Here is a 26,081-nt window from a genome sequence, read left to right on the forward strand (position 1 = left end):
AAACAGTGTCAAAGGACGCAAAGCAAAAAAACATATTCCGTTATAGAATTAAAGGGGTTGTCCACTACTTTTACACTGATGGCCTATCTTTAGGATAGGTCATCAATGTCTGATCTTCTGGGGTCTGACATCCTGCACCCCCACCGATCAGCTGTACTCGGCCCTGGTGGTAGCAGCAGGAAATGCTGAGTTCTGGAGCTGCCCGTGTTCTGATAGCGGCTGCACCTGGGTACTGCACATCCATCTCCTATTGATTAGAACGGGAGGCGGAGGTGCAGCACCAGGCCGCGGCCACTATCAGAAGACGAAGCAGCTCCGAAACTGAGCATTTCTGGCTGCCTGCTGCCAGGACCAACAGCAGTTGATCGGCTGGGGTGCAGGACCACAGCCAATCAGACATTGATGACCTATGCTAAGGATAGGCCATCAATGTAAAAGTAGTGGACAAACCCTTTAACATGTTGCACTTTGTCAGGTATTTTAAAGAAGAGATTTTTTTTCTTAATAGTCAGTAAAATATAATATCATCCTCATTTCTATAGTTTACTTTTGTTATCCTCACCTTGCAAACTCTGGCAATCCGAGACACAAAAGGGTTCCCAAAATAATCATACTCTTTAGCCATCTCAGTAAAGAAGAAATAAATCTTATCATCGTCACCTTCAGGGTTCCCTTTGGGAAGATGCTCTGGAATATGAGCTGAGCCGACAAAAGTTGGATCTGCCATGACAAAGCGGTGGATAATGAATTTAATAGCAGGTCCTGGGCACAGTTAATCACAGTGTCAACACAAGCATCCCAGTCTGATTAGTACTCCTGCTATGCTGCTATTTACATACTAGAAAGTACTCAGCCCAAATGATTTCCATACGCCTCCATTGTTATTTAAGGTGGTGTCACACATAGCGACGACGACAACGACGTCGCTGCTAAGTCATCATTTTCTGTGATGTAGCAGCGACGTCCCGTCGCTGTGTGTGACTTCCAGCAACGACCTGGCCCCTGCTGTGAGGTTGCCGGTCGTTGCTGAATGTCCTGCTTCATTTTTTGGACGTCTCTCTCCCGCTGTGAAGCACACATCGCTGTTTGTGACAGCGAGAGAGCGACGAACTGAAGCGAGCAGGGAGCAGGCGTCTGGCAGCCTGCGGTAAGCTGTAACCACGGTAAACATCGGGTAACCAAGAAGCTCTTTCCTTGGTTACCTGATATTTACCTTAGTTACTAGCGTCCGCCGTTCTCACGCTGCCAGTGCCGGCTCCCTGCACACGTAGCTGGAGTACACATCGGGTAATTAACCCGATGTGTACTCTGGCTAGGAGTGCAGGGAACAGGGAGCCGGCACTGGCAGCGTGAGAGCGGCGGACGCTAGTAACTAAGGTAAATATCGGGTAACCAAGAGAAGTGCTTTCCTTGGTTAGCTGATATTTACCTTAGTTACGCTTCCATGCGTCGCTGCTGGCTGGGGGCTGGTCACTGGTTGCTGGTGAGATCTGCCTGTATGACAGCTCACCAGCGACCATGTAACAACGCAGCAGCGATCCTGATAAGGTCAGATCGCTGGTCGTGATCGCTGCTGTGTCGCTATGTGTGACACCACCCTTAGTCTAAATTACACCAACATAGCCATATCCTCCTTAAAGGAGTTGTCCAGTGAAGATAAGATATCACCTACCCACTCAATAGGTAATAATGTATAGATCAGTGGTGGTCCAACCGCTGTCACCTTCACTGATTAGCAGAACTAAGCACTTTGGAGGAGCGGCGGTGCTCCTGCCCGCCCTCCGCCCCATTCATTCCCTATGGGGCTGCCAAATGTTGCATTTTCCCTTTTCCAGCAGTCATAGATCAAGTGTACACACTGCCACTCTAGTCTTAATGGGGATAAAATACCCTGTTCTGCTGATTGGTCTGGGTCCCATTGGTCTTACCCCCACTGATCTATAAGTTATCAGCTGTCTTGTGGAAAGGTGATAATTTATCTTCACTGGAACGTGAATAATACAAAGCGTTTACTCTTTATTAGGCTACAGTCAGAGGAAGAGATGTTAGAAATTCATAACAACCAGTACACGATACCTGAGCTATAGAAACTTTGGATTCAATCTCACAGACAAATATTTGCAATTCATGATGATCCTGCATACATCAAAAGTGGTCCCTGATCTCTATCCAAAGCCATGTTATGTCTGAACACATTCTTATCAAAGAAGTAAATCAAAGGTCAACCTTGGAGCCAGTTGAAGGAGGTCTCAGTCTTCAGAGTAATCTTGCTGTCTTCACTCTTGTAAATAATTGGCTCATTTCCTTGGAAAGTACTGACAGTGCCTCCATACATGTCCCCATCTGGCACAGAGACCGAAGAATTGAGTAAGCAGTGTACATACAATGGGAGAAATCACAGCACAAATCATAGGACAATCTGAGGAAACTATTACAAGGCTCCTGGAGTTGCTGTACTTACCAACCATTATAGCAAAGGACTTATATTCTGGATCAAAAGGGCATCGGCCCCGACCATCTTCCATGATGTGATTACCATTTGAATCGGTTTCTAATGTAAAATCACTGATTCTCTAGAATGGAAAGAGTGAGACACTTGGTCAGTTTTTCACTTCTCGATTAGTACATAATGACTTCTAAAAACTTACATACACATTAGACTAAAGCGGGCTTTACATGCTGCGATCTCGCTAGCGAAATCGCAAGCGATCGTACCCGCCCCAGTCAGTTGTGCGACACGGGCAAATCTCTGCCCGTGTCGCACAACCTTGCTTAACCCCGTCACACGCACTTACCTGCCCTGCGACGTCGCTCTGGCCGGCGAACCACCTCCTTTCTAAGGGGGCGGTTCGTGCGGCGTCACACGGCAGGCGTCCAATAGAAGCGGAGGGGCGGAGATGAGCGGGACGTAACATCCCGCCCACCTCCTTCCTTCCGCATTGCCGGTGGAGGCAGGTAAGGAGATGTTCGTCGCTCCTGCGGTGTCACAGATAGCGATGTGTGCTGCCGCAGGAACGACGAACAACATCGCTAATAAGCAGAGAACGATTTTTTGTTTCAGGATGACCTCTCTGCGGCAAACGATTTTGACCGCTTTTGCGATCGTTTAAGGTTGCTCATAAGTGTCACACGCTGCGATAGCGTTAATGATGCCGGATGTGCGTCACAAACACCATGACCCCGACAATAATTCATTAACGATATCGTAGTGTGTAAAGCCAGCTTAAAGGTAACCAAACCCAATTACCAACCAATTTGTACAGGGGCAGCCCCTAAACTCATGTGAAGGGAGAAGAGTGTTAGGCAGATTCAAATTAATGTCCAATCCTTTTGTTTTCAGGGCAGAAGACACTTTGGGACGACGTTCTCTCCCCATTGAAAGCAGGATTCACAAGACGATAAGCATCTAATCCATTTGAGCAATTTCTTCAAAAAATGTGACAGGTAGAACAGATGTACTGCGTTTATATGATGCCCTTCATCGTAACTAAGCGAATCCTAACTTCAGAGTATTAAAAGAAAAAACAAAAAAAACAAACATTATACATAAATATATATATATATATATATATATATATATATATTTGTGTATATACACACAGTACTATATAACAAAAGTGATTACATTTCGCACATTTTTGTAAATATGTTATTACATCTTTCCATGGGACAACACTGAAGATATGACACTTTGGTACAATGTTAAGTAGTCAGTGTACAGCTTGTATAACAGTGTAAATTTGGTGCCCTCTAAATTACTCAACACACAGTCATTCATGTCTAAACCGCTGGCACCAAATGTGAATACACCCCTAAGTGAAAATGGCCAACTTGAGCCCAATTAGCCATTTTCACTTCCCACTGTCATGTGACTTAATAGTGTTACAAGGTCTCAGGTGTGAATGAGGAGCAGGAGTGTTATATTTGGTGTTCTCGCTCACACACTCTCTCATACTGGTCACTGGAAGTTCAACATGGCACCTCAGGGCAAAATTCCCTGAGGATCTTAAAAAAAGAATTGTTGCTCTACATAAAGATGGTCTAGGCTATAAGAAGATTGCAGACACCCTGAAACTGAGCTACAGCATGGTGGCCAAGGCCATTCAGCAGTTTAACAAGACAGGTTACACTCAGAACAGGCCTTGCCATGGTTGACCAAAGAAACTGAGTGCACGGTCTCAGCGTCATATCTAAAGGTTGCCTTTTCAAGATAGACATATGAGTGCTGCCAGTATGGCTGCAGAGGATAAGGCATGGGGGTGGTCAGTCTTTCAATGCTCAGACTATACGCTGAACACTGCATCAAATTGGTCTGCATGGCTGACATCCCAGAAGGAAGCTTCTTCTTAAGATGAGGCATAAGATACCCGCAGGTTGCTGAAGACAAGCAGATTAAGGACATGGATTAAGGTGGTGTCACACACAGCGACGACGACAACGACGTCGCTGCTACGTCACCATTTTCTGTGACGTTGCAGCGACGTCCCGTCGCTGTCGCTGTGTGTGACATTCAGCAACAAGCTGGCCCCTGCTGTGAGGTCGATGCTCGTTGCTGAATGTCCTGCTTCATTTTTTCGTCGTCGCTCTCCCGCTGTGAAGCACACATCGCTGTGTGTGACAGCGAGAGAGCGACGAAATGAAGCGAGCAGGGAGCAGGAGCCGGCGTCTGGCAGCTGCGGAAAGCTGTAACCACTGTAAACATCGGGTAACCAAGGGAAGACCTTTCCCTGGTTACCCGATATTTACCTTCGTTACCAGCCTCCGCCGCTCTTGCTGCTAGTGCCGCCTCCTGCTCTGTGCACATGTAGCTGCAGTACGCATCGGGTAATTAACCCTATGTGTACTGTAGCTAGGAGAGCAAGGATCCAGCGCTAAGCAGTGCGCGCGGCTCCCTGCTCTCTGCTCTGTGCACATGTAGCTGCAGTACACATCGGGTAATTAACCCTATGTGTACTGTAGCTAGGAGAGCAAGGAGCCAGCGCTAAGCAGTGTGCGCGGCTCCCTGCTCTCTGCACATGTAGCGACGTTATGATCGCTGCTGCGTCGCTGTGTTTGACAGCTAAGCAGCGATCATAACAGCGACTTACAAGGTCGCTGTTACGTCACAGAAAATGGTGACGTAACAGCGATGTCGTTGTCGCTATGTGTGAACCCAGCTTTACTCAAACCATGTCCTGTAGTCTGATAAGGCTAAGATAAACGTATTTGGATCAGATAGTGTCAAGCGTGTGTGGCGGCAAAAAAGGAACATGAAAACAAGTGTGTCTTGCCTACAGTCGAGCATGCTGGTAGAAGTGTCATGGTTTGGGGCTGTATGAATGCTGCCAGCTGTGAGGAGCTACAGTTCATTGAGGCAACCATGAATGCCTACTTGTACTGTGACATACTGAAGCAGAGCATGATCCCCATTCTTCAGAAACTGGGCTCCAGGACAGTATTCCAACATCAGAACTACCGCAAACACACTCCCAAAACAACCACTGCCTTGCTAAAGAAACTGAGGATAAAGGTGCTGGACTGGCCAGGCATGTCTCCAGAACCAAACCCTATTGAGCATCTGTGGGGCATCCTCAAAAGGAAGATGGAAGAGCGCAAGGTCTATAACATCCTCTAGTTCTGTGATGTCGTCATGGAGGATGGAAGAGGATTCCAGTGGCTCTTGTGAAGCTCTAATGAACGCCATGAAGAGGCCCAAGAGAGTTAAGGTAATGCTAGAAAATAATGGTGGCCACACAAAATATTGACACTTTGGGTACAATTTTCACGTATGAGTGTACCCACTTTTGTTGTCAGCGGTTTTGATATTAATGGCTGAGTTTTGAGTTATTAGATAGATATAGATACACACACAGTGGGGTGGATATACCATTGTTGCAACACATGCAGCTAGAGGTAAAGGGGCCCACTTCTACCTTCAAAGGAGCCTCGGTCACAGACACATGAAGGGGAGTATAATGAGCGATTGGAAAGGGTCCATTTACTGATTTTGCACAGGGGCCCTATACTGTCTGTTTCTGCTTCTGTGTTCTGTACATACATCTAGAAATACTACTGCAGTGGTGCAAAGAACCTGAAATTTTCATGCCCTACAGGGACACCCCACTAATGTCCGTGTCACGTTGCATTTCCTCTGTGCTGGTGCTGTATAGAAACTGAAGACTTGCTTGTGGTTATCTCGCAGTTGGGGTTCCCATTAACAGGTCATCAACATTTGGGGAACCTTCTAACAACAAGAGAGGATTCAAAGTGCATAACCATTTCAACACAGATAAGCCGAAAACTATCTGCTTCTACAGACATTGTCTCAGACATTGCCAACTTTGTGCTACTTTTTAGACCTTGGACCTCACGCTCTACACACCTTTATCGCTAAACTTTCTGAAACTATTGTAGCAGATGATTATTGGCCTGTTGCTCACTGCGTACAGATGTGTGTAGGTGTAACGGCTCCGTGTAGTATGGGATTTGTAATTGGCTCCAATGAAGCAGGCAGAATTTGTGTGTGCCTGTTTGCAATGATTAGACGTTAGCCTTGGGCACCCATGAGTATCAGTGCATCTGTGCATACACAGTACTTTTTAGAAGCATACGGATAAATATTGGTATAGCTAATAATCCTCAGGTATTTCATGGATAAATAAAATAGATGCATCCTCAGCAGCTTCACCCAAATTACAGTTAACTGCCTAGATGCCATTCCCAAATAATAACATGGATAATTACAGTATATTTGTTGTGGGCGTGAAAACATAAAGAAATAGGTAAGGGTGTTAGTATGTGTGATCCAAGCTCGGATTGCCGTCTGTGTCTCTAACATACGGGGATGATAACAGGCTTCCATACCAGTGAAGTCACTACAATAACAGGCTCTTGTCATAAAGCAGGTTTCAGCCTATGGCCTACATACAGTACATAATGACCCCTCATTCATGGAACCAGACAAGTCCTGGGATGGGTGAAGAGAAGTCAAACCATACACATAGCATACGAGAAAATCAAAGGGGTTTTCAGGCAAAATAAACCTTTGCTCGGGGTACAGGTTATGTACAAAAATAAAAACTCCGTATTACTCACCTACCGATTCCCACCTGGATCCAGCACAAGCCGTGGTCTGCACTAAGGCAGGAAGCCATGATGTCACCATTCCAGTAGCTACTAGACCAATGCGGACTGTGATTGGATGCAGGGGTCAGATGACTTAGCAGTGTGTCATTGGATGTATCATGATGACACGCTGCTCAAAGTTAGCTGACAGCTGCAGCCAATCACAGGCCATTCATACATCAATGTATTAGCAAAGTTTACGGACTCAGAATAAAAGGTTTTTTTACTGGTTTTAGGGTATTTATACTCTTGTAGATATTTCCAGAATAGCCATCCATGTATATTCTCAGCAGCCCACATAATAGCAGACTAAGCCCAACCCAGACCGGGTGTGACCGCTTTCCAACACAGCTGGGGAAGAAGAAGTGTGCTTACGATGTAGGTGCAGTTGGGGCTGAAGGCGTACGTCCCACAGGTGTAGAGGTGTGTGCTGTTCAGCTGCAGGAGGATCTTTATATAGTTCTGACAATCTCTCTGAAACAATAAAAAAACAAGATTTAAGTCATTGACTGCATATTATCTACTGATCATCAGTTTATCACATGACACCATAAGAGGCCAGTGTCATCCGATGGAATAGACAGCAAAATGCCAAAGCTTTATATGTCCACACAATGTTTAAAGGGATTGTCCAGAACCAACAACGGAGCCGTGCGAATGACGTTACAACCCCCCACCAGTGCTGAGATGTGCACGTCTGGCAGGTATCAGGCACGTGTCCTATTCTAATGAACATGGACATGTGCACAATAGCTGCTAACTGTGCACTCATCTCGGCAGGGTGGTGGGTCGTAATGTCATCGGAAGTGGAAGTGAGCAGCGCTGGATGCAGCAAGATAACCCCCTTATGGTTAAGCTGAAATTTTACCCATATATGAACTTGAGACAACCCCTTTAAGGTGGTAGCAAAGTGCTAATAAAACAAGACAATTTTGTAATTTACTCCTCATTAAATATCGTCTTCATTCTCAAGAACATAGGGATATTTAATTTTATAGTGCACAGGTTACCAATCACCCTCCAGTCCCAGCCTGGCCGGTTACCTAAACAAGATTCGTTACTCTGAAGCTGTCCCTCCGCTTGCAGCCGGAGAGAAGCAGAATACAGACTGGTAACAAGACTATGCTACTGGTCCGAACTGTCAGTCTTCAGAAGCGTACCGACATGGCATAGCAGGAAAGTGGAGTTAGGAGCGTTTTACTCCTGAAGATACAACTTGACAAAGGGAATCGGTCACCATGTTTTTGACATCTAATCTGAAAGAAGCACGATGTAGGGACAGAGACCCTGATTCCAGTGATGTATCACTTACTTTGGCTGTTTGCTGTAGTTTTGATAATATTACTGTTTTATCAACAGGAGATTATCAATACAGGACTAATAAACCTGCTGCCATGTAGTCCGCTATAATCATTAGTAGGGATGATCGAATACTTTGATTATTCGACTTCGCAAATATTTTCCGAATACCTCGCCGCTATTTGACTATTCGCGAATATTCAATGCGCAATGTAAGTCTATGGGAAACCCGAATAACAACTATTCGGAACTATTCGGACTTCTCATAGACTTACATTGTGCATCGAATAGTCAAATAGCGGCGAGGTATTCGGAAAATATTCGCGAAGCCAAATAATCGAAGTATTCGGTCATCCCTAATCATTAGCTCTGTATAATCCTGACCCCACTAGTGATTGGCAGCTTTCTGCCTACGCACAGTGTATAAAGAAAGGTGCTAATCAGTAATGTACGTGGGGGTATGTGGAGCTAAGTATTCAGAGAACTACTAGATCTTCAGAAGATAAAACAGGTATTTTATAAAAACTGCAGCAAGAAGCCTAGTAACTGATATATCACCAGAATCAGGGGCTTTGCCCGTACATCATGGTGCTCTGAGATAGCATATGGCATAGCAAAAACCTGCTGACAGATTCCCTATAAGGCCACTTTCACACCAGGATTTTGTCCAAATTTTGTCCAAAACATAGAATAGGGTCAGTTCTTTGCACGGTAGTTTTTCCTCCCTAGAGGCACTATTCCTGGAATTGAGGAGAGGGGATGGGGGGGGGGGGGGGGTAGTTTTTTTACTATATGAAGAGAAACATACAAAAAAGCTCAGAGGAATAAACTATTCATAATGTATCTAGCCTTGTACATCTGTTCTTTTGTAATCACACTTGTGACCTCTTCAGTAGTCATATTTCTGTAGGTAGAAGGTCAGTTTGAGTCAGCACAAGTTGCAAAGTTTAGCAAATTGCCCAATAATGGCTTCAACATTGCAAATGAGAGGAGCTTGAAATACCAGATATCAAATCCACAGCACTGCATTAAACATTTGAGAAGAGATATTGTTTAAGGGGCACCTCCCCTAGATCTTCCTACACAGCAGATGATGCCGCATCATTATGTTATACAATGATAAATGCAAACTCGGAAAATTGCATCATTTTTTAACCCCAATCATTAATGGGAATGTACATGCTTCCATTCGGTGATATACCTGCTGCCATTAATGTCATGTGATTCATGTTTGGTGATGCATACGTGTCAATGTATTGTACTGTATAAGCTTAGAGTTTAAGAAAAAATTGTGAATCCCAAAGTCTATCACTAATCCGTTCAATTTAGGAATAAGTAATGCTCAACATCAGCAGACTACAATCTGTAGCTTAAACAAAAAGCAAAGTTGTATAAAAAGAAACCAAGACACGAGTATTCTGCCCAATAAAAATTATTTACGGTATTTATTCAAAAAAGATTAAAATAACCATTTAAGGTAATAACATATATATTAAAATGTATCAAAAAAGTGTCAGTGCTGCATAAAAGCATGAAAACATGGGGGGGGGGGGGCACACAGTATCCACAGCCTAAAAACAAGCAAGCTATACATATAGATGACAGATCATAAACAAAGGAACTTGAGCAAAATGCTGAGTAATAATCAATATTTATTTAGAGAATCTAAAAGTGCATAGTGCAAAAATTACACAATGTTAAAGACAAAAAGTGATGGTAAAGAGGAAGAACGGGGGACATGATAAAACAATTATCGGGTACAGACTAGGGTAATGATGGAAACAATGGTCACATGTTATGCCTATCAATAAAAGTTGAAAAAATGCCAGGTGATTAGCTAGAAATCCCAAGTCAGGAATAATATCGTAAATGGCAAAGTTTGCCTTTGACGTAAATAGCCATGCAATGCACTGTAAGGGATCAAGAGGATATACCCGGAATTTGAATTATAATCTAGGCATGAGCGAGAGATAAAGTGCAAAAACATTACCAAGGTCCGGTGGTGGAGGGGAGCCTGACGTATGTTTTGCGGCGTCTAGCTTCCCCCATGATGAAGCGGCTAACGATATGCTAGACGCCGCGAAACGTACGTCAGGCTCCCCTCCACCACCGGACCTTGGTAATGTTTTTGACTTTGCACGTTATCTCTCGCTCATGCCTAGATTATAATTCAAATTCCAGGTATATCCGCTTCATCCCTTACAATGCTCGTTACGAGTAGAGTACTCACTTATCACCAGTCAAAACAAGTTAACTCTTTAAAACCCATATAGGGTGACAAATCTGAACTTAGAGTAGAAAGATGCCATGCTGCAGATTCTTCACTGTGTTTTTTTACCCACACATGAAAATGCAGCCACAGGTTGTCATTTTTTGCAATGTTTGCTGTACATAAGTAGCTTTGTACAAACACACGACACAAACCTTTTCGCTCCTGTTTACCATTATGTATTTAATAAAGAGGTCAGGTACAGTACACATGCAAATACAACTGCGTGCAGAGGATACGTGTAACAAGGGTGTGGTTGTACTTCGGACAAAGAATATATATTCTATCTGTATTATAGCTTAATAGTTTCAGGCTGTGGGACTGTAAAACTACAGATGGGTTTTTTTTTCTAAAACAGTGGAGTTTACACAATTTAGTAAAAAGAATACGAAGAAAATTAACAAAATATGTAAAGGAGTAATAATAAAAGCATGTAAATTCATCTCACGTAGTTGTAAATAGCTTTGCATGTCTGAGGACCATTGTAAGGGTAAAGAAAATATCTTAAAGCTGGACAGGATTCAATCTATGTATGGAAGGCTTTAGTTTAATAGTCTATCAAAAATCTGGTCCATTTTCTAAACATCAGCATTTTTGACTTTTGATGGATAACTCATGGATACCTTAATACAGGAAATGAGAAAAGGTGCGGAGCTTTGGTGGCCAAAGTGCAAATCTAGGCTCTGAATGTAAAGGTATGTGCACAAGACATTCAAATGCCTGAAATCCACCTGAAAAGCACGAAAAAAAGCAAAAAAAAAAAGAAAAGGGAATGTATGCAGAGCAATGTAAAAATGACTTGTGTATATGTTCAGTCTTTTTGGTTTCCTTTTAACAAGTTTGAAGTGGTTAAAAGAAATGAGTTGCCCGTCCTTCAGGCGGCTTACTACTTTGTGTATATAAGTTAGTATAAGAAGTATATAAAAAAAGAAGGCCAGTGGTAAAGCACCAGAAGGCAAAACAGATGACCAAAAATACTTCTAAGGCTAGGTTCACATTTCCGTTAAAATGTATCAGTCCCAATCTGCGGTTCTGGTAAACAACGGCATCCGTTTAGCGGATTCCGTTGTGTCCCATAGACTTGTATTAGTGGGAGATTGCGACTGATGACCTTGTGTTGCATCCGCTGCGCCGCGGTCAGTCATTTTTTGACTGACCGCCGGGCGGGAGCAACGTAGAGTGTAACATTTTTCTGGCCGTCAAAATTAACGCGCCACGCAGGAATCCGTTGCCATCAGTCACGCTTGCAATGTTTGTCTATGGTGCTGGATTCCGTCGTAATCCGTCTTACAACGGAATCCAGCGCTGGATTCCGTCATGCTCTACTGAGCATGCCCAGCATGTTTGGCACACCCACTGGGCTGTCCCAAACACAAACGGATCATGACTGATCCGTCAAAAAACAGACGCATAGCGGATGTAACAGACGCGACGGATCAGTTTTTTCACAGGATTCCTGTGAAAGGAATCCTGTGAAAAGCACATCCATTGCGTCAGTTGACATCTAAAAAACAACTGATCCGTTGCTGACGGACCTGACGGACTTCAAACAACGGAAATGTGAACCTAGCCTTAGGAAAAACTTGTCTAAAAGGACACAAGTGTGTAAAGATAGTTGTGTACATACCCTTCAAAGTAAAATGTAAATGTTTAGTAATTGTCGACAAAGAAACCTGTGGACTAGAGATTTCATTGAATTCTATGTGAGTTTTCCAGGCCTGCTCTATGATCTGTGCAGTGGTCATTGTCCAGGGAGGGGGAGGAGGTGAGCTATGACTTCCAGCTATTGTGGATGGTGGATCCTGTGGTATCTATAAAACAGGGATCTCTACAAAGCAGGAGTCAATGAGGTTCATAGAACAGAATGAAAACAGCGAGATATTTTCATTATGTGTTTTTTTTAATAGTTTGTGACATAATTAAAAAAAAAAAAAAAAAAAAAAATCGACCAAAGACTAAAGTTTGAATAAAAAAATATTTGCAGGAAATTAAAATTTGGGCCCAATTATAAACGTATGACAAGACTAGAGACTGCAATCATCAACTGGCGGATCAGAAGATTGTTACAGGCTTGCTTAATGCAATCATTATAGATGAGTGAGCACTACCATGCTCAGGTGCTCACTACTCGTACCAAGCAGCTGGATACTTGGACGGGCTCAACTCGAGTATAATTGAAGTCAATGGGGAACTCAAGCATTTTTCCAGGAAATCTTCTGGAAAAATGCTTGAGTTCCCCATTGACTTCTATTATACTTGTTACATGAGTCGCTCATGTCCCGAGTATCCAGCTGCTTGTTACGAGTGCCGAGCACCCGAGCATGGTAGTGCTCACTCATCACTAGTAATTATGTTATTGGATACACAGGGCTACTTACTGATTTAACCCCTACATGTTGCAATATTAGCTGCAGAATGCATAATGAGAGTGCATGGTAGAACATACCTGGGCATCTTTTCCCTTGAAAGTACATTCCTTCTTTTTACTATCTTCTGCTTTCCATATTAACTGAAAAATGAATAAAGAACCATTGCATTATCACAGGTGCCAAGCTGGCTGACCACCGCTGAAGGACAGGGAACAGAAGCCCCTACCTTTGATAGAGATGTAAAGTTTGTGCTGTCCAGTGAGAACAAGGCTTCCCTGGCCCCCACATATAACGTGCTGCCATCTTTACTGAGCAGTAGGGTTGTGTAATGGCCGACTCCTTCTGCCTCAAACCTCTTCACAGTCCTCTCTGTAGAACCTACAAAAGGACGAAGAATATATATGTTAATCGGTGCTATACAGGATGGTAGTTTACAACATGCACCAATACACAAATATGATTTTAAGTGAACATTTATATATTTTGGATAGGAATCTTCAAATGAAGACAGATACTCAGCTTTTATCAAACGTTTGGACAAAGACCAAAGGAGCAATATAGATCCTGCAGCAATTTGTGGCTGGCTACAGTTCGCACATCGCCAACATACATATGTAGAATCATTATCTGGACCGGAACAAGAAAGCTCAAGTGTTTTCCGATTCATGCGCATTTATAATAGTTGCCCAGACATCTTAGGCTAGGTTCACACTTCCGTTAAATTGTATCAGTCACAATCCGCTGCTCTGGTAAACAACGGAATCCGTTTGGCGGATTCAGTTGTTCCCATAGACTTGTATGAGCGGCGGATTGTGACTGATGATGCTGCGTTGCATCCACCGCCCGACTGATCAGTTGTGGAACGACTGACCGCGAGGCGGGAGGAACGCAGCTTGTAACGTTTTTTGAGCAGCGCAATCCGTAGGATTTCGCTGTGCATGCTCTCTCTGGCTCCCTGCACACGTAACCAGGATACACATCGGGTTACCAAGCAATGTGCTTTGCCTAGTTACCCGATATTTACCCTGGTTACGTGTGCAAGGAGCCAGCGCTAAGCGGTGTACGCTGGTAACTAAGGTAAATATCGGGTAACCAAGAAAAGTGCTTTGCTTAGTTTTTACCCGATATTTACCCTGGCTATGTGTGCAGGGAGCCCGACACTTCCCCGCTCGGCTCCACCCCCTCCCGAACTCCGCATGTATACACACATACACACACACACACACACACACACACACACACACACACTCACCTGTCGCCAGCCATGCAGATCGTGACACTGACGTCCTCAGCGCCACGGCCCCGCTCGGCTCCACCCACCTCGCACTCCGCCCCCGCACACAACGGAGTCCGACAATGAATTCTGTTCTTTGTCATCCGTTGTACAACACATCAGTCACATGCGTCAAGCAACGCATGTTACTGATGCAAAACAACGGAAATGTGAACCTAGCCTTACTTAGCTGTCAGCTGAATACTTGCTTAGCTGGAAATTAACTCTTCTCATTCTGCAGAGTGTTCACAATGAGGAGGGGATTGGCTTTTGTCCAACACCTCTGGCAGTGGTCTATCCCCGAGCGAACAGAATGAGAGGGGTATATAAATGTATCTTTAATGTTTCTGACATCATCTGTAGAGGAAGAGTCAGAGGACCCCCATTCACATTATATGGTTGGGGGGGTTTGGCTACCGTTAACCTAATGTAAATTGGGGCCATGTATTTGTCTTGACCTGGAAAAGGTGTGTGACCACTAGGAATATACAGTTATAACTATAAGGGAGTGCAGTCAATGGAACAACAAAAAGCAGTGATTCCATTATCATGTGCTGGCCACTTATCACATGAACCTAACGCAATTAATAATTTTGAAGAACTCTTATATGGTAGACATCTTGAAGCCCTTTTTTTTTTAGTTATTTTAATCAATCGCACTGAAAACTCACTGATATTACCACCTCATCAGGGGCGGACATATCCCCAGTGCAGCCGCACAGGGGTCCATAAGGTAAGGGGGGCCACTTTCACCTTTAAATCTGCAACCAGGTCCTGTCACAGTCACAAAGAAGGGCCCATATACTGCTCTTGCCCAGGGTTCCTCTTCCGTCTTTGTCCGTCACTGCACCCCATGTTAGTTGCACAGGCTCAGTCATATACTTTTGGGTTGGGAAAGTTTATGTGCCCTCAGTGACAACCATGAATAATAGGATTAAGATCACTCATTCTTAAAAATAAACAAATAATAATGAAAAATAAAACTACACAGGTGAATAATAAGTGAATTTTGTTACCTCACCAACACATGCTCCGCTGCAATCTATTGCTCCCCAACGGGAAGCTGTTTAAAGGAAATCCATCAGCAGATTTTTGCTATGTCAGCTGAAGCCAGCATGCTGCAAGGGTTAACACAGAAGTTCTGTCCTGGTCACAGTCCATCTTTTGTTTATTTGCAATGTTTGTTGGAACAGCAGGACCTTTATCATTACAGGACTAGAAACTTGTGTGCACGCCCCCTGCTGTGACTGACACCTCACTGTCAATGTACAATCTCTATAGAGAGCCAGGTGTGGGTGGGGTTATATCTCTCAGCTCTGCTACATGTTACAGCTAAAACCTCTAATTTTGTCAGAATGGCTGCAGCCAGTAATCTGATATGATACACAGTTGGATTCAGCATCTCTTTACCTATATCATGCTGCTCTCAGATGAGGCAGCAAAAACCTGCTGACAGATTCCCTTTAAGACTGAGTAGCATAGGGTGAACTGTGTCCTTTGAATAGTTTTCCAGTTCATTAATAATCAAGAGGTGATTGCTATTCCCTTGTGAAACTAACCATCTTCACGTTTCCTACAGCTAGCTTTATAGCACATACTCCATGTGTTGCCAGAAACAGATCTTTGGCTCAGAAACACAATATCTTTATGGTGAACAGCCTGACTTTTGCTCCGCTCCAAAACTGGAGACACAAACGTAAGGGTATATTGTGATCAGTTTATTACCTATGTGACGGATGATATATGTAAAGTACATATATAATAATACCATACATAATGCCCTCATGGTACGGATACCAGTGATAATCTCTAATAGCCACCAGTGTGAACGAATAAAACATTCTATGTCTGGTGTATAAAAACTGCCCGAGGAAAACTAGCCCAGAAGTAAATAGCAGCCAAGAGTTCCATAGTAGCTCAGTAGCCTACAGCAGCCAAGAGCTCCATACTAGCCTCGCAGCCCATAGCAGCCGAGAGCTCCATACTAGCCCAGTAGCCCATAGCAGCCAAGAGCTCCATACTAGCCTCGCAGCCCATAGCAGCCGAGAGCTCCATACTAGCCTCGCAGCCCATAGCAGCCAAGAGCTCCATACTAGCCTCGCAGCCCATAGCAGCCAAGAGCTCCATACTAGCCTCGCAGCCCATAGCAGCCAAGAGCTCCATACTAGCCCAGTAGCCCATAGCAGCCAAGAGCTCCATACTAGCCTCGCAGCCCATAGCAGCCGAGAGCTCCATACTAGCCTTGCAGCCCATAGCAGCCAAGAGCTCCATACTAGCCCAGTAGCCCATAGCAGCCAAGAGCTCCATACTAGCCTCGCAGCCCATAGCAGCCGAGAGCTCCATACTAGCAAAGTAGCCCATAGCAGCCAAGAGCTCCATACTAGCCTCGCAGCCCATAGCAGCCAAGAGCTCCATACTAGCCTCGCAGCCCATAGCAGCCAAGAGCTCCATACTAGCCTCGCAGCCCATCGCAGCCGAGAGCTCCATACTAGCCAAGTAGCCCATAGAAGCCAAGAGCTCCATACTAGCCTCGCAGCCCATAGCAGCCAAGAGCTCCATACTAGCCTCGCAGCCTATAGCAGCCAAGAGCTCCATACTAGCCCAGTAGCCCATAGCAGCCAAGAGCTCCATACTAGCCCAGTAGCCCATAGCAGCCAAGAGCTCCATACTAGCCCGGTAGCCTACAGCAGCCAAGAGCTACATGTTATGGCCAAATCAGGCACTTTCTTCTCATTCTTTAAAAATGAAACCGGTCTCAATAAATTACAATGGACTATTAATTAAAACAATTTTATTGGGTTATGGGCAAAATATACCAAGCCATGCAGGGGCGATACGACAAAACTATGGGATCTAAGAGCATTATCCTGAAACAATAAACCACCTGCAGAAACTCCAATACTCTTCACTAGAAGATGAATGTGCCAAGCTGACAAGAGTAATGAAGAGCAAGCCTTGGAAGAAATCATTCTGTTCAATGCCCGGGCCTCCTGTGAGGCGCGATCCACAAATGTAGCCTGACCTTTGTCATCTTTCATGCCGTGTTTCACAACATTAGACAGCATTCTGTTATTAGTGTTCATTAGCTTGTCTGAGCAGCCTTGACATTTTCCAGTTGCGACTTGTCAGACGAAATAAAGAAATTCACGTGTTACTTGTAGCGTTGTGTACTGCCGGTATATGCCATGGCGGTGAAAGCGGTGGGAAATTTTTGAAAACTGGGAAAAATAAAAGAGCATACTGGCAGAACAAAGCCTTTGTGAACTAGGGTTCTTTTCTAAAAATAATCTCTTCGGACAAGGTTTACCATACTGTACCACATCGGTTAAACCAACGGCAAACTCAACTACAGATTAAGTACCTTGTTCTGTATAGTCACAAGCAGCTTATACCTCGACTGCCTTTGGTGCTGCTGTTCCTAGATTTGGCACCCTGTATGTATATTTTTTCAGATCTGTACAAAGTTAGGCCAAAATCAAGACGCTGGTAGAAATCTTGCTTAGAGATTTGTTGCAACTGCCAAATTTTTGGGTTGTTTTCTATGGTCCATGGAACTTCAAAAATCAAACTGCTTTCTCAGCTATAAGCTGCGGTCACATGAGCGTATGTGCTCTCATGCGAGACAGTTGGAATAATTATGTTAATGACATTCCGGTCAAACTCTGATCCAAGTATCAACTTAGGGGTACTACTGCGATATCGTCGGGGTCAAATCGAAAGTGACGAACATCCGGCGCCAGTAACGAGTAAAGTGTAAAGTAAAGTAAAGCAACGTGTAAAGCCTACATGCACCGATAACCGATCGCAAAAGCGTCGAAAATCTGTGATCTGTGTAGTGTCAGTCATTTCCATAATTTCGCTACAGCGACAGGTACGATGTTGTTCCTCATTCCTGCGGCAGCACACTTCACTGTGTATGAAGCCGCAGGAGCGAGGAACATCTCCTTACCTGCATCCCGCCTGCAATAAGGAAGGAAGTAGGTGGGCGGGATGTTTACGTCCCGCTCATCTCCGCCCCTCCGCTTCTATTGGCCGCCTGCCGTGTGACGTCACTGTGACGCCGCACGACCCGCCACCTTAGGAAGGAGGCGGGTCGCTGGCCAGAGCGATGTCGCAGGACAGGTGAGTGCGTGTGAAGCTGCCGTAGCGATAATGTTCGCTACGGCAGCTATCACAAGAGATCGCATCTGCGACGGGGGCGGGGACTATCGCGCTCGGCATTGCTACAATCGGCTTGCGATGTCGCAGCATGCAAAGTACCCCTAAGTGTGATCGGATTCTCTCGGAGAATTGTATCACAGGTGAGAAGATGAAAAACAAATGTCTGCGTGCTCTCCATTCTAGGACTCCAATGATTTCCAAGCACCTATGGACTTGAATGGGTGTACGCAGTTCAGTTTGCACTGCCACTCGCAGCATATTGACATCTTTTTCTCATCCTGAAACTGCCCCATAGTATAACATTGGACCAAGTGCCATCTGACAAAACAATGGATAGTCCTCGTTGGTCTTATACGCTTGTGTGAGTGAGCCCATACAGTACATTAGCCCATAACAGCATTTCTATAAAGCATTTTATTGTACGCCATTGTCGCACTAGCTAATATGGCCATTAACCACCGTATCTGCAAATTATTTTCATGTTGCTTACCTATTGCCAACATATTTGCAGCGCTGTACAGAAATTGTCAACATTCACTTTACTCCCTGATCCAATGTGGCTCACAATCTCACTTCCATAACTTACACACACTTAACTTTCATCAATCAGTGGAAGAAAAGAAATGGGATGCCATGCTGCCAGATGGATTCAGGAGAGCAAACGATGTAATCAGCGGATTTTATTGTTCTAGTTCTACGCGTTTCGAAGCTAGCATGTGCCTTCTTCAGGTACCAAAAATAGCAATGTACATTCGGCTCAACTCAAATAACGAGTATAATGGAAGTCAATGCTTGGGCACTTTGGCTCTCCACCCACATACAATCAGCTATATTATATATTGATTTATTTATTTATTTTTTTTAGACACCAAAAACGTTGCTTTAATCCCAGTGAGAGACACTTTGTATGCCCATCCCTGGGAGCCTGTTCACATCAAGCAGTGAAGTGAGCTTGTGCTTTGTGGTTGTTGTTTCACAAACAAAACAGCTGAGCACCTGTGATAATCGGCCGAGCTCTGCGAGTACCCGCGCACCCCAATGCTCGGTCAAGTAGTGAGCAGTGCTGAGCATCCTTGCTCATCACTACAGATAGGGGATGTTTTGGTGTTAACACATCTTTAAGGTTATTTTGACGATTACATAAGACATCGGTTCATCATCGAGTTAATACAAGAATCAGTTCACTTACAATTAGGAATGTTCCAAAAGTTATTATTAACCCCTTCAGCCCCGGGGCACTTTCCGTTTTTGCGTTTTTGTTTTTTGCTCCCCTTCTTCCGAGAGCCGTAACTTTTTTATTTTTCCGTCAATCTTGCCATATGAGGGTTTGTTTTTTGCGGGACAAGTTGTACTTTTAAATGAAACCATAAGTTTTACCATATTGTGCACTGGAAAGCAGCAAAAAAATTCCAAGTGTGGAAAAATTGCAAAAAAAGTGTGATGGCACAATAGTTTTTGGGATGTTTTATTCACGGTGTTCACTATATGGTAAAACTGATGTGTGGGTATGATGCCTGAGGTCGGTGCGAGTTTGTAGACACCAACCATGTATAGGTTTACTTGTATCTAAGGGGTTAAAAAAAATTCACACGCTTGTCCAATAAAAGTGGCGTACGTTTTGCGCCATATTCCGAAACCCGTAGAGTTCTCATTTTTTGGGATCTATGGCTCAGTGACGGCTTATTTTTTGCGTCTCGAGCTGATGTTTCTAATGGTAGCATTTTTGGTAGCAGATGCTACGTTTTGATCGCCTGTTATTGCATTTTGCGTAAAACTTGCGGTGACCAAAAAACGTAATTTTGGCGTTTGGAATTTTTTTGCCACTATGCCGTTTACCAATCAGATTAATTGATTTTATATTTTGATAGATCGGGCATTTGTGAACGCGGCGACACCAAATATGTGTATATTTATTTTTTTTTTAACCCTTTAATTTTCAGTGGGGGGAAGGGGGATGATTTGAACTTTTAGGTTTTTTGTTTTTTTTTTAATTTTTTAAAACTTTTTTTTACTTTATTTATTTTATTTTACTAGTCCCCCTAGGGGGCTATAGCGATCAGCAATCCGATTGCTGATCGCTATCTGCTGATCACAGCTATACCGCTGTAAACAGCAGAAATAGTCACTTTCTTTTTTCCTCTGCTCTGTGCCGAGAAAAAACGAAAGTGAAACTTCGTAGCAGCAGGCGTCATCACATGACCCTGTGCTACGATGGCAACCACCGAACGTCACGTGATCACTCACGTGACGTCCGGAGGGGGCGGCGGTAAGTAAAAAACATGGCCGCGCGCATATAGATCTCGCTGCCAGACTTTGGCAGCGAGATCTAAGGGGTTAATGTTCCGGGTGGAATGCGATTCCACTCAGAACATGTAGGCACACATGTCAGCTGTTGAAAACAGCTGATATGTGTGCCAATCCATGCCGCCTGCCCGCGGCAGGGGGCGGGGCTTAACGGGACACGATCCATGACGGAAAGATCCGTCCATGGTGGTGAAGGGGTTAAATATAAAGGGGGCTTTACACGCTACGATATCGTTAATGTTTTATCGTCGGGGTCAAGTCGTTCGGCATCACAGCGACGTCACACGGCAGGCGTCAAATAGAAGCGGAGGGGCGGAGATGAGCGGGACGTTACATTCCGCCCACCTCCTTCCTTCCGCATAGCCGGTGGAGGCAGGTAGGAGATGTTCGTCGCTCCTGCGGTGTCACAGCGATGTGTGCTGCTGCAGGAACGAGGAACAACATCACTAATGAGAGGCAAACGATTTTTTGTTTTAGGACGACCTCTCCGCGGCAAACGAATTTGTCTGCTTTTGCGATCGTTTTAGATCGCACATAAGTGTCACACGCTGCGATATCGTTAGTGATGCCAGATGTGCGTCACTAACGACGTGACCCCGACGATAAAACATTAACGATATCGTAGCGTGTAAAGCCCCCTTTAGAAAGGAGGCGGATCGCTGGCCAGAGCGACGTCGCAGGGCAGGTAAGCCGTGTGACGGGGGAGTGCGATTTTCTGTGCGACGGACAGCGATATGCCCGTGTCGCACAAACGATGGGGGCGGGTACGCACGCTAGCGATATGGCTACCGTGTAAAGCCCCCTTTATTGGACAGTTCTGAAGGATACAACAGAGAACAACTTACTTTAAGAACCCACTAATTATAAGTGATATGATCAAAACACGCTTTCTAAAGACAATATTTATTTACCGACGTCCACACAAACGTTATTGTTATGCAGAAAGTCCCTTATCTAGACGATCTTGTAAACGCTACGGGACATCATAACTGGGCAGCTTGTAGAATGAATTGAGCTGCTGCCATGTTGTGTCAAGGTCTTCCTTCTATTTCGTCTTTACTAACAGTCTTGTACAGTCCCATCTGTTGAACAAGTGTGCAGAACATTTCTTCTGAATACAGATGAATTAGAAGAAGCAAACAACAGTTGTGGTTATAGCTGGAAAAGCAACACAGGAAAACTATTATAGCTCATTATTGATTCAGGCATAGACATTCTCCCAGGCCAAACTGCTCGGAATTCTACAGAATTATTCCGCATTTGTAAATATCTGCAATCATACACAGTTATGTTTTACAAAAATAGATTTAATGAAACTTTACCAATGTTAATATAGAAAAGTGCCCATAATAAGAGCCGACTAAGGCATGACCAATTGTGGATTCATTATACTTTTATCCAATATATTACAAACACTTACAACCATGCACAGTTAAATGCTGCCAGATGCAGAAGGGGGAAAAACAAGAAACACCCATTAACGTTTGATCGCTCTATGTCATTTTCGTTATGAAAGAATTGGACCCAAAACAAATCTAACAACATATTTTGACATACAGAATGTAGTTCATCAACTAATGGCCAATAATTAAGGCAAACAATACAAATTGTCCTTTTTCATTTTATATTATTCTCTCATCTCCAACCAGCTTTAGTCTAAATGGACATCAAATGAGTACAGTGCGCTACTCAATATACATAGAACATAATGTGCATGTGTACCTACTAAACATCTCACTCTTCATTACTTTTGCTTAATCAGAAATATTTTAAGGCTATGTGTCCACGTGGTATTTTTTCATGTGTTTTTCGCTGCTATTTTTACAAAAGCAAGGAAAAAGCATCCCAGCCAAGTCTATGAGTATCCTGACTTGCTGTGCACATGCTGCTTCTTTTTTCCTTGCAGATTTTGTTATTGAAAAGAGAAGCCGCATGTTAATTGTTCCTCCTTTTTTTTCTGCCTTTCTATAATCTTCTTCAGAGCTTTATCACTACAGTGGATTATAGCGCAACACTTTGCCTCACGCACCGTGCATACAGCATGGGGTGTGAGGTTCTCTGAAGCTCTGGAACCCGGGTCGTCGTGGTGACAACCCAGGCTTACTATGGCAGTGATCGGGTCCCTGTGATCACATTACAGGGACCAATCACCAGGGAGAGGTAAGCGATTCCTCTCGCTGCCTCCTGAATGCTGCGATTGCACTGATCAAAGCTTTTAGGGAATTAGGCTATGTGCGGACGTTGCGTAATTACATGCAGTTACGCTGTGCTTTGTAGCGCAGCGTAACTGCATGCGTCCTGCGTCCCCTGCACAGTCTATGGAGATTGTGCAGGAGCCGTGCGCACGTGGCGTCTTAGAGTGCAGCGCTTCAGCTGCTGCCCGAAGCGCGCGTTCTAAGAAGTGACATGTCACTTCTTCCGTGCGCTTTGCCGGCAGACCCTGCTCTGTCTATGTCAGGAGCTGCATGCAGAGCGCATGTTCTCTGCCGGCACCATGCGCTTCAGAACGGAGCTTTTCAGCTGCGCTCTGAAGCGCACCTTTTAGGTGCGGTGCAGAGCGCACTGCCGGGAGCGGCGAGAATCGGGTCCCGGCAGTAATCAGCCAGAGACCAGGCGGCGATCGTGGCGGTAAAGCGCCTGAACCCTCGCAATCACCATGATTAAAAAAAACCACCTGCAAAAACACACTTTTTTAAGTGCAGAATAGAAGCACATAAAAAGCAATGTGGACCTTTAGGGCTGTGGACATTAAAAATACAACTGCAATCCTCCATCTACAGTATACATGTAAGATAGGGTAAGGATAAACATTATTTTCTAACTTAAAGGGTTTTTCTTAAGATCCCTGCTCTGGAGCGCACTACTCCACAGCCTCCGAATTTCCTACTTCCCAGGGGGAGGTGTGCTCATGATGATTGACAGTTCAAACCAGTACTGTTGAACTGCTGGTCTAAACTGCATGTGCACCAATGCTGCGATCAAAGGCAGCTTTGCCTCTAAAGAATGGAAGAAATGCAGGGCCAATGAAGCTGACTGGATCCAGGGAGGTGGTCAGCTTCAAAGCAGCACTTGTATGCTTTAAAGTAAAGAGCTTACAAGTGCTGAACTCCTTGCCTAGGAGAATGCGTAACATGGAGAGGTGCTGCCATCAGTGCAGAATAAAGAAAGAGTATGACGCCAGCATAGGCATGATTGATGTGATGCTGGAACCAGTTGCTCCGCAATGACAATAAAAGGGGAGGAGATGACAAAAGGTAACAGAAAACTTCCTTATAAGAGTCACAGAGGGCTGAAAGCCAGAACGAAACAAAAAATAATTAACTGTATTCAGTTAACATTGTCCTGCCGGATATTAGAGTTTATTTGTTTAAAGCACTATTAAAATTATGTTCTTCAACATTCAAGAATTCTGCACCACCAGAAGTTATGCCCAACGGAGAAATAGTGTAATCTAGTCTACTGTTCATCGCGTTAGGAGTTTAGCGCCACTCTTGTGTGAAGAAGAGTCTCCTATTCAACCAATAGAATCTGCAACTAAAAGAATTATCCTTAACAACAAAGTTACAAATCTTCAAATGGGCCTTGTTTTCCTATGTTCTTTAAAGAGTCTATGTACAGTTATTAAAGCCACCACCACCAGCAGCACCAATGTCAAGAGTCTCACACAACATCACAGATGTTAAGCCTCCCCTTACACATTAAACTATGCTGCTGGTTGAATGATCCTTTCATGTACAATAAGAATGCCGACAGAAATATATATTTTAGTCCATTTTGTCCCTTTTAGTGGTTCAACCTGGCCATTCATGTTCATTGTCACCAGGTGACTCATGAATCTTCTTTCTGGCAATTTTCTTTTAATGATACCTCATTCATAGTCAGGCAATGTTCCATTGAAAGAATATTTTAAAAATTGTTCGGCCAACTTGAATTCAAACGATGATGGTCTATGATTGGTCGGCTAAATCAATCATTCACACTTAAAAGGGAACCTGTCACTAGATTTGGCGAATATAAGATGCGGCCACCACCAGTGAGCCCTTATATACAGCACTCCAGAATACTGTATATAAGAGCCCAGGCTGCTGTGGAGAAGGTAAAAAACACTTTCAGAATAGTCACCTAAGAGGCAGTCCGGTCCAATCGGCACCTCCTCTCTGCGGTGATCTCCATCCTCCTTCTTTAGAGGCCTGTGTGCATGACGCGTCCTATGTCTTGCACACTAGGCAGCATTGAAGTCCTGCGCAGGCGCACTTTGATCTGTCCTGCTCAGGGCAGATCGAAATATTGTAGTGCACATGTGCGTGTGGTCTTTAACCTTTCCTTGCACCTGTGCATTAAAGATCTTTGATCTGCCCTCAGCAGGGGAGATCAAAGTGCGCATGTGTAGGACCGCAGTGTGAGCCTGTGTGGATGATGTAGACATATCATCCACACTGGGCTGAGTAGAAGGGGGACGGCGATAGAAGCAGTGAGCAGGTGTCGGTTGGACCAAAGAGCAGCGACACCCTGCGGATCAAACCGCCCCCCTAGGCGAGTATTCTAAAAGTGTTTTTTTACGTTATACAGCGCGGCCTGGGCTCTTATATACAGTACTCTGGAATACTGTATATAAGAGCTAACTGGTGGTGGCCGCAGCTTATAAGGGAAAAATCTGGTGACAGGTTCCCTGTAAGTTTTTATTTGAATAATTGTTTTGGTTGAAATTGCTTGTCTTCAACTTTAGGCTGGTTTCAGATGTCCGTGTGTTAGGTACGTGTGATATCCGTTTTTAACACCGATGCCACACGTACCCATGTTATTATTTCCTGTTACTCACACGTCCATGTTTTCACATGGACCGTGTGATCTCTCATGATCAGTGTGACAGGTACCGGAGAAAACATGCTTCTTTTTAATAAAAAGATTTTCTATATTTACCTCTCAAGCGATGCTGTCTCCGGCTCTGTTGCCTCCCGCTCCTGACCCCCGCTCATTATACTCACTGAATATTCAGTGCCTTGTGGAGCTGGAAGCAGGAGCAGCGCTGGGGACTTCAGTGTCGGGGACCGCATCTCTGGGTGAGTATACAGCAGAGTGTGTGTGTGTGTGTGCGTGTGTGTTCAGTGTATGCTTGCACGTGCGCTGTGTGTGTATGTGCTCTGTGTAGCCATGTGTGTCTGCTTTGTGTGTATACGTGTGTGTGTGTGTGTGTATACGTGTGTGTGTGTGTATATGTGTGTGTATATATGTGTGTGTGTGTGTGTGTGTGCGTGTGTGTGTGTGGTGAGTGTGTGTGTGTGTGGTGAGTTCTTTTTAATAA

At 44.3% G+C, this 26,081-nt stretch overlaps 1 protein-coding gene across 2 annotated transcripts in view; it reads right to left on the reverse strand.

The window, feature by feature from the left end:
• The window catches only part of SEMA4B (semaphorin 4B), a 413,906-nt gene that overhangs the window by 9,200 nt on the left and 378,625 nt on the right, over positions 1–26,081 (reverse strand). For both annotated transcript variants that reach the window (XM_075345909.1, XM_075345908.1), the window contains exons 4-9: positions 13,268–13,419; positions 13,119–13,181; positions 7,480–7,578; positions 2,462–2,573; positions 2,227–2,343; positions 563–720 (exon numbers count right to left, since the gene is read on the reverse strand). In XM_075345909.1, the coding sequence (XP_075202024.1) occupies positions 563–720; positions 2,227–2,343; positions 2,462–2,573; positions 7,480–7,578; positions 13,119–13,181; positions 13,268–13,419 (701 nt within the window). The remainder of the gene's footprint in view (positions 1–562; positions 721–2,226; positions 2,344–2,461; positions 2,574–7,479; positions 7,579–13,118; positions 13,182–13,267; positions 13,420–26,081) is intronic.

Source organism: Anomaloglossus baeobatrachus, chromosome 4, assembly GCF_048569485.1.
Source record: "Anomaloglossus baeobatrachus isolate aAnoBae1 chromosome 4, aAnoBae1.hap1, whole genome shotgun sequence".
Classification (NCBI taxonomy): Eukaryota; Metazoa; Chordata; class Amphibia; order Anura; family Aromobatidae; genus Anomaloglossus; species Anomaloglossus baeobatrachus.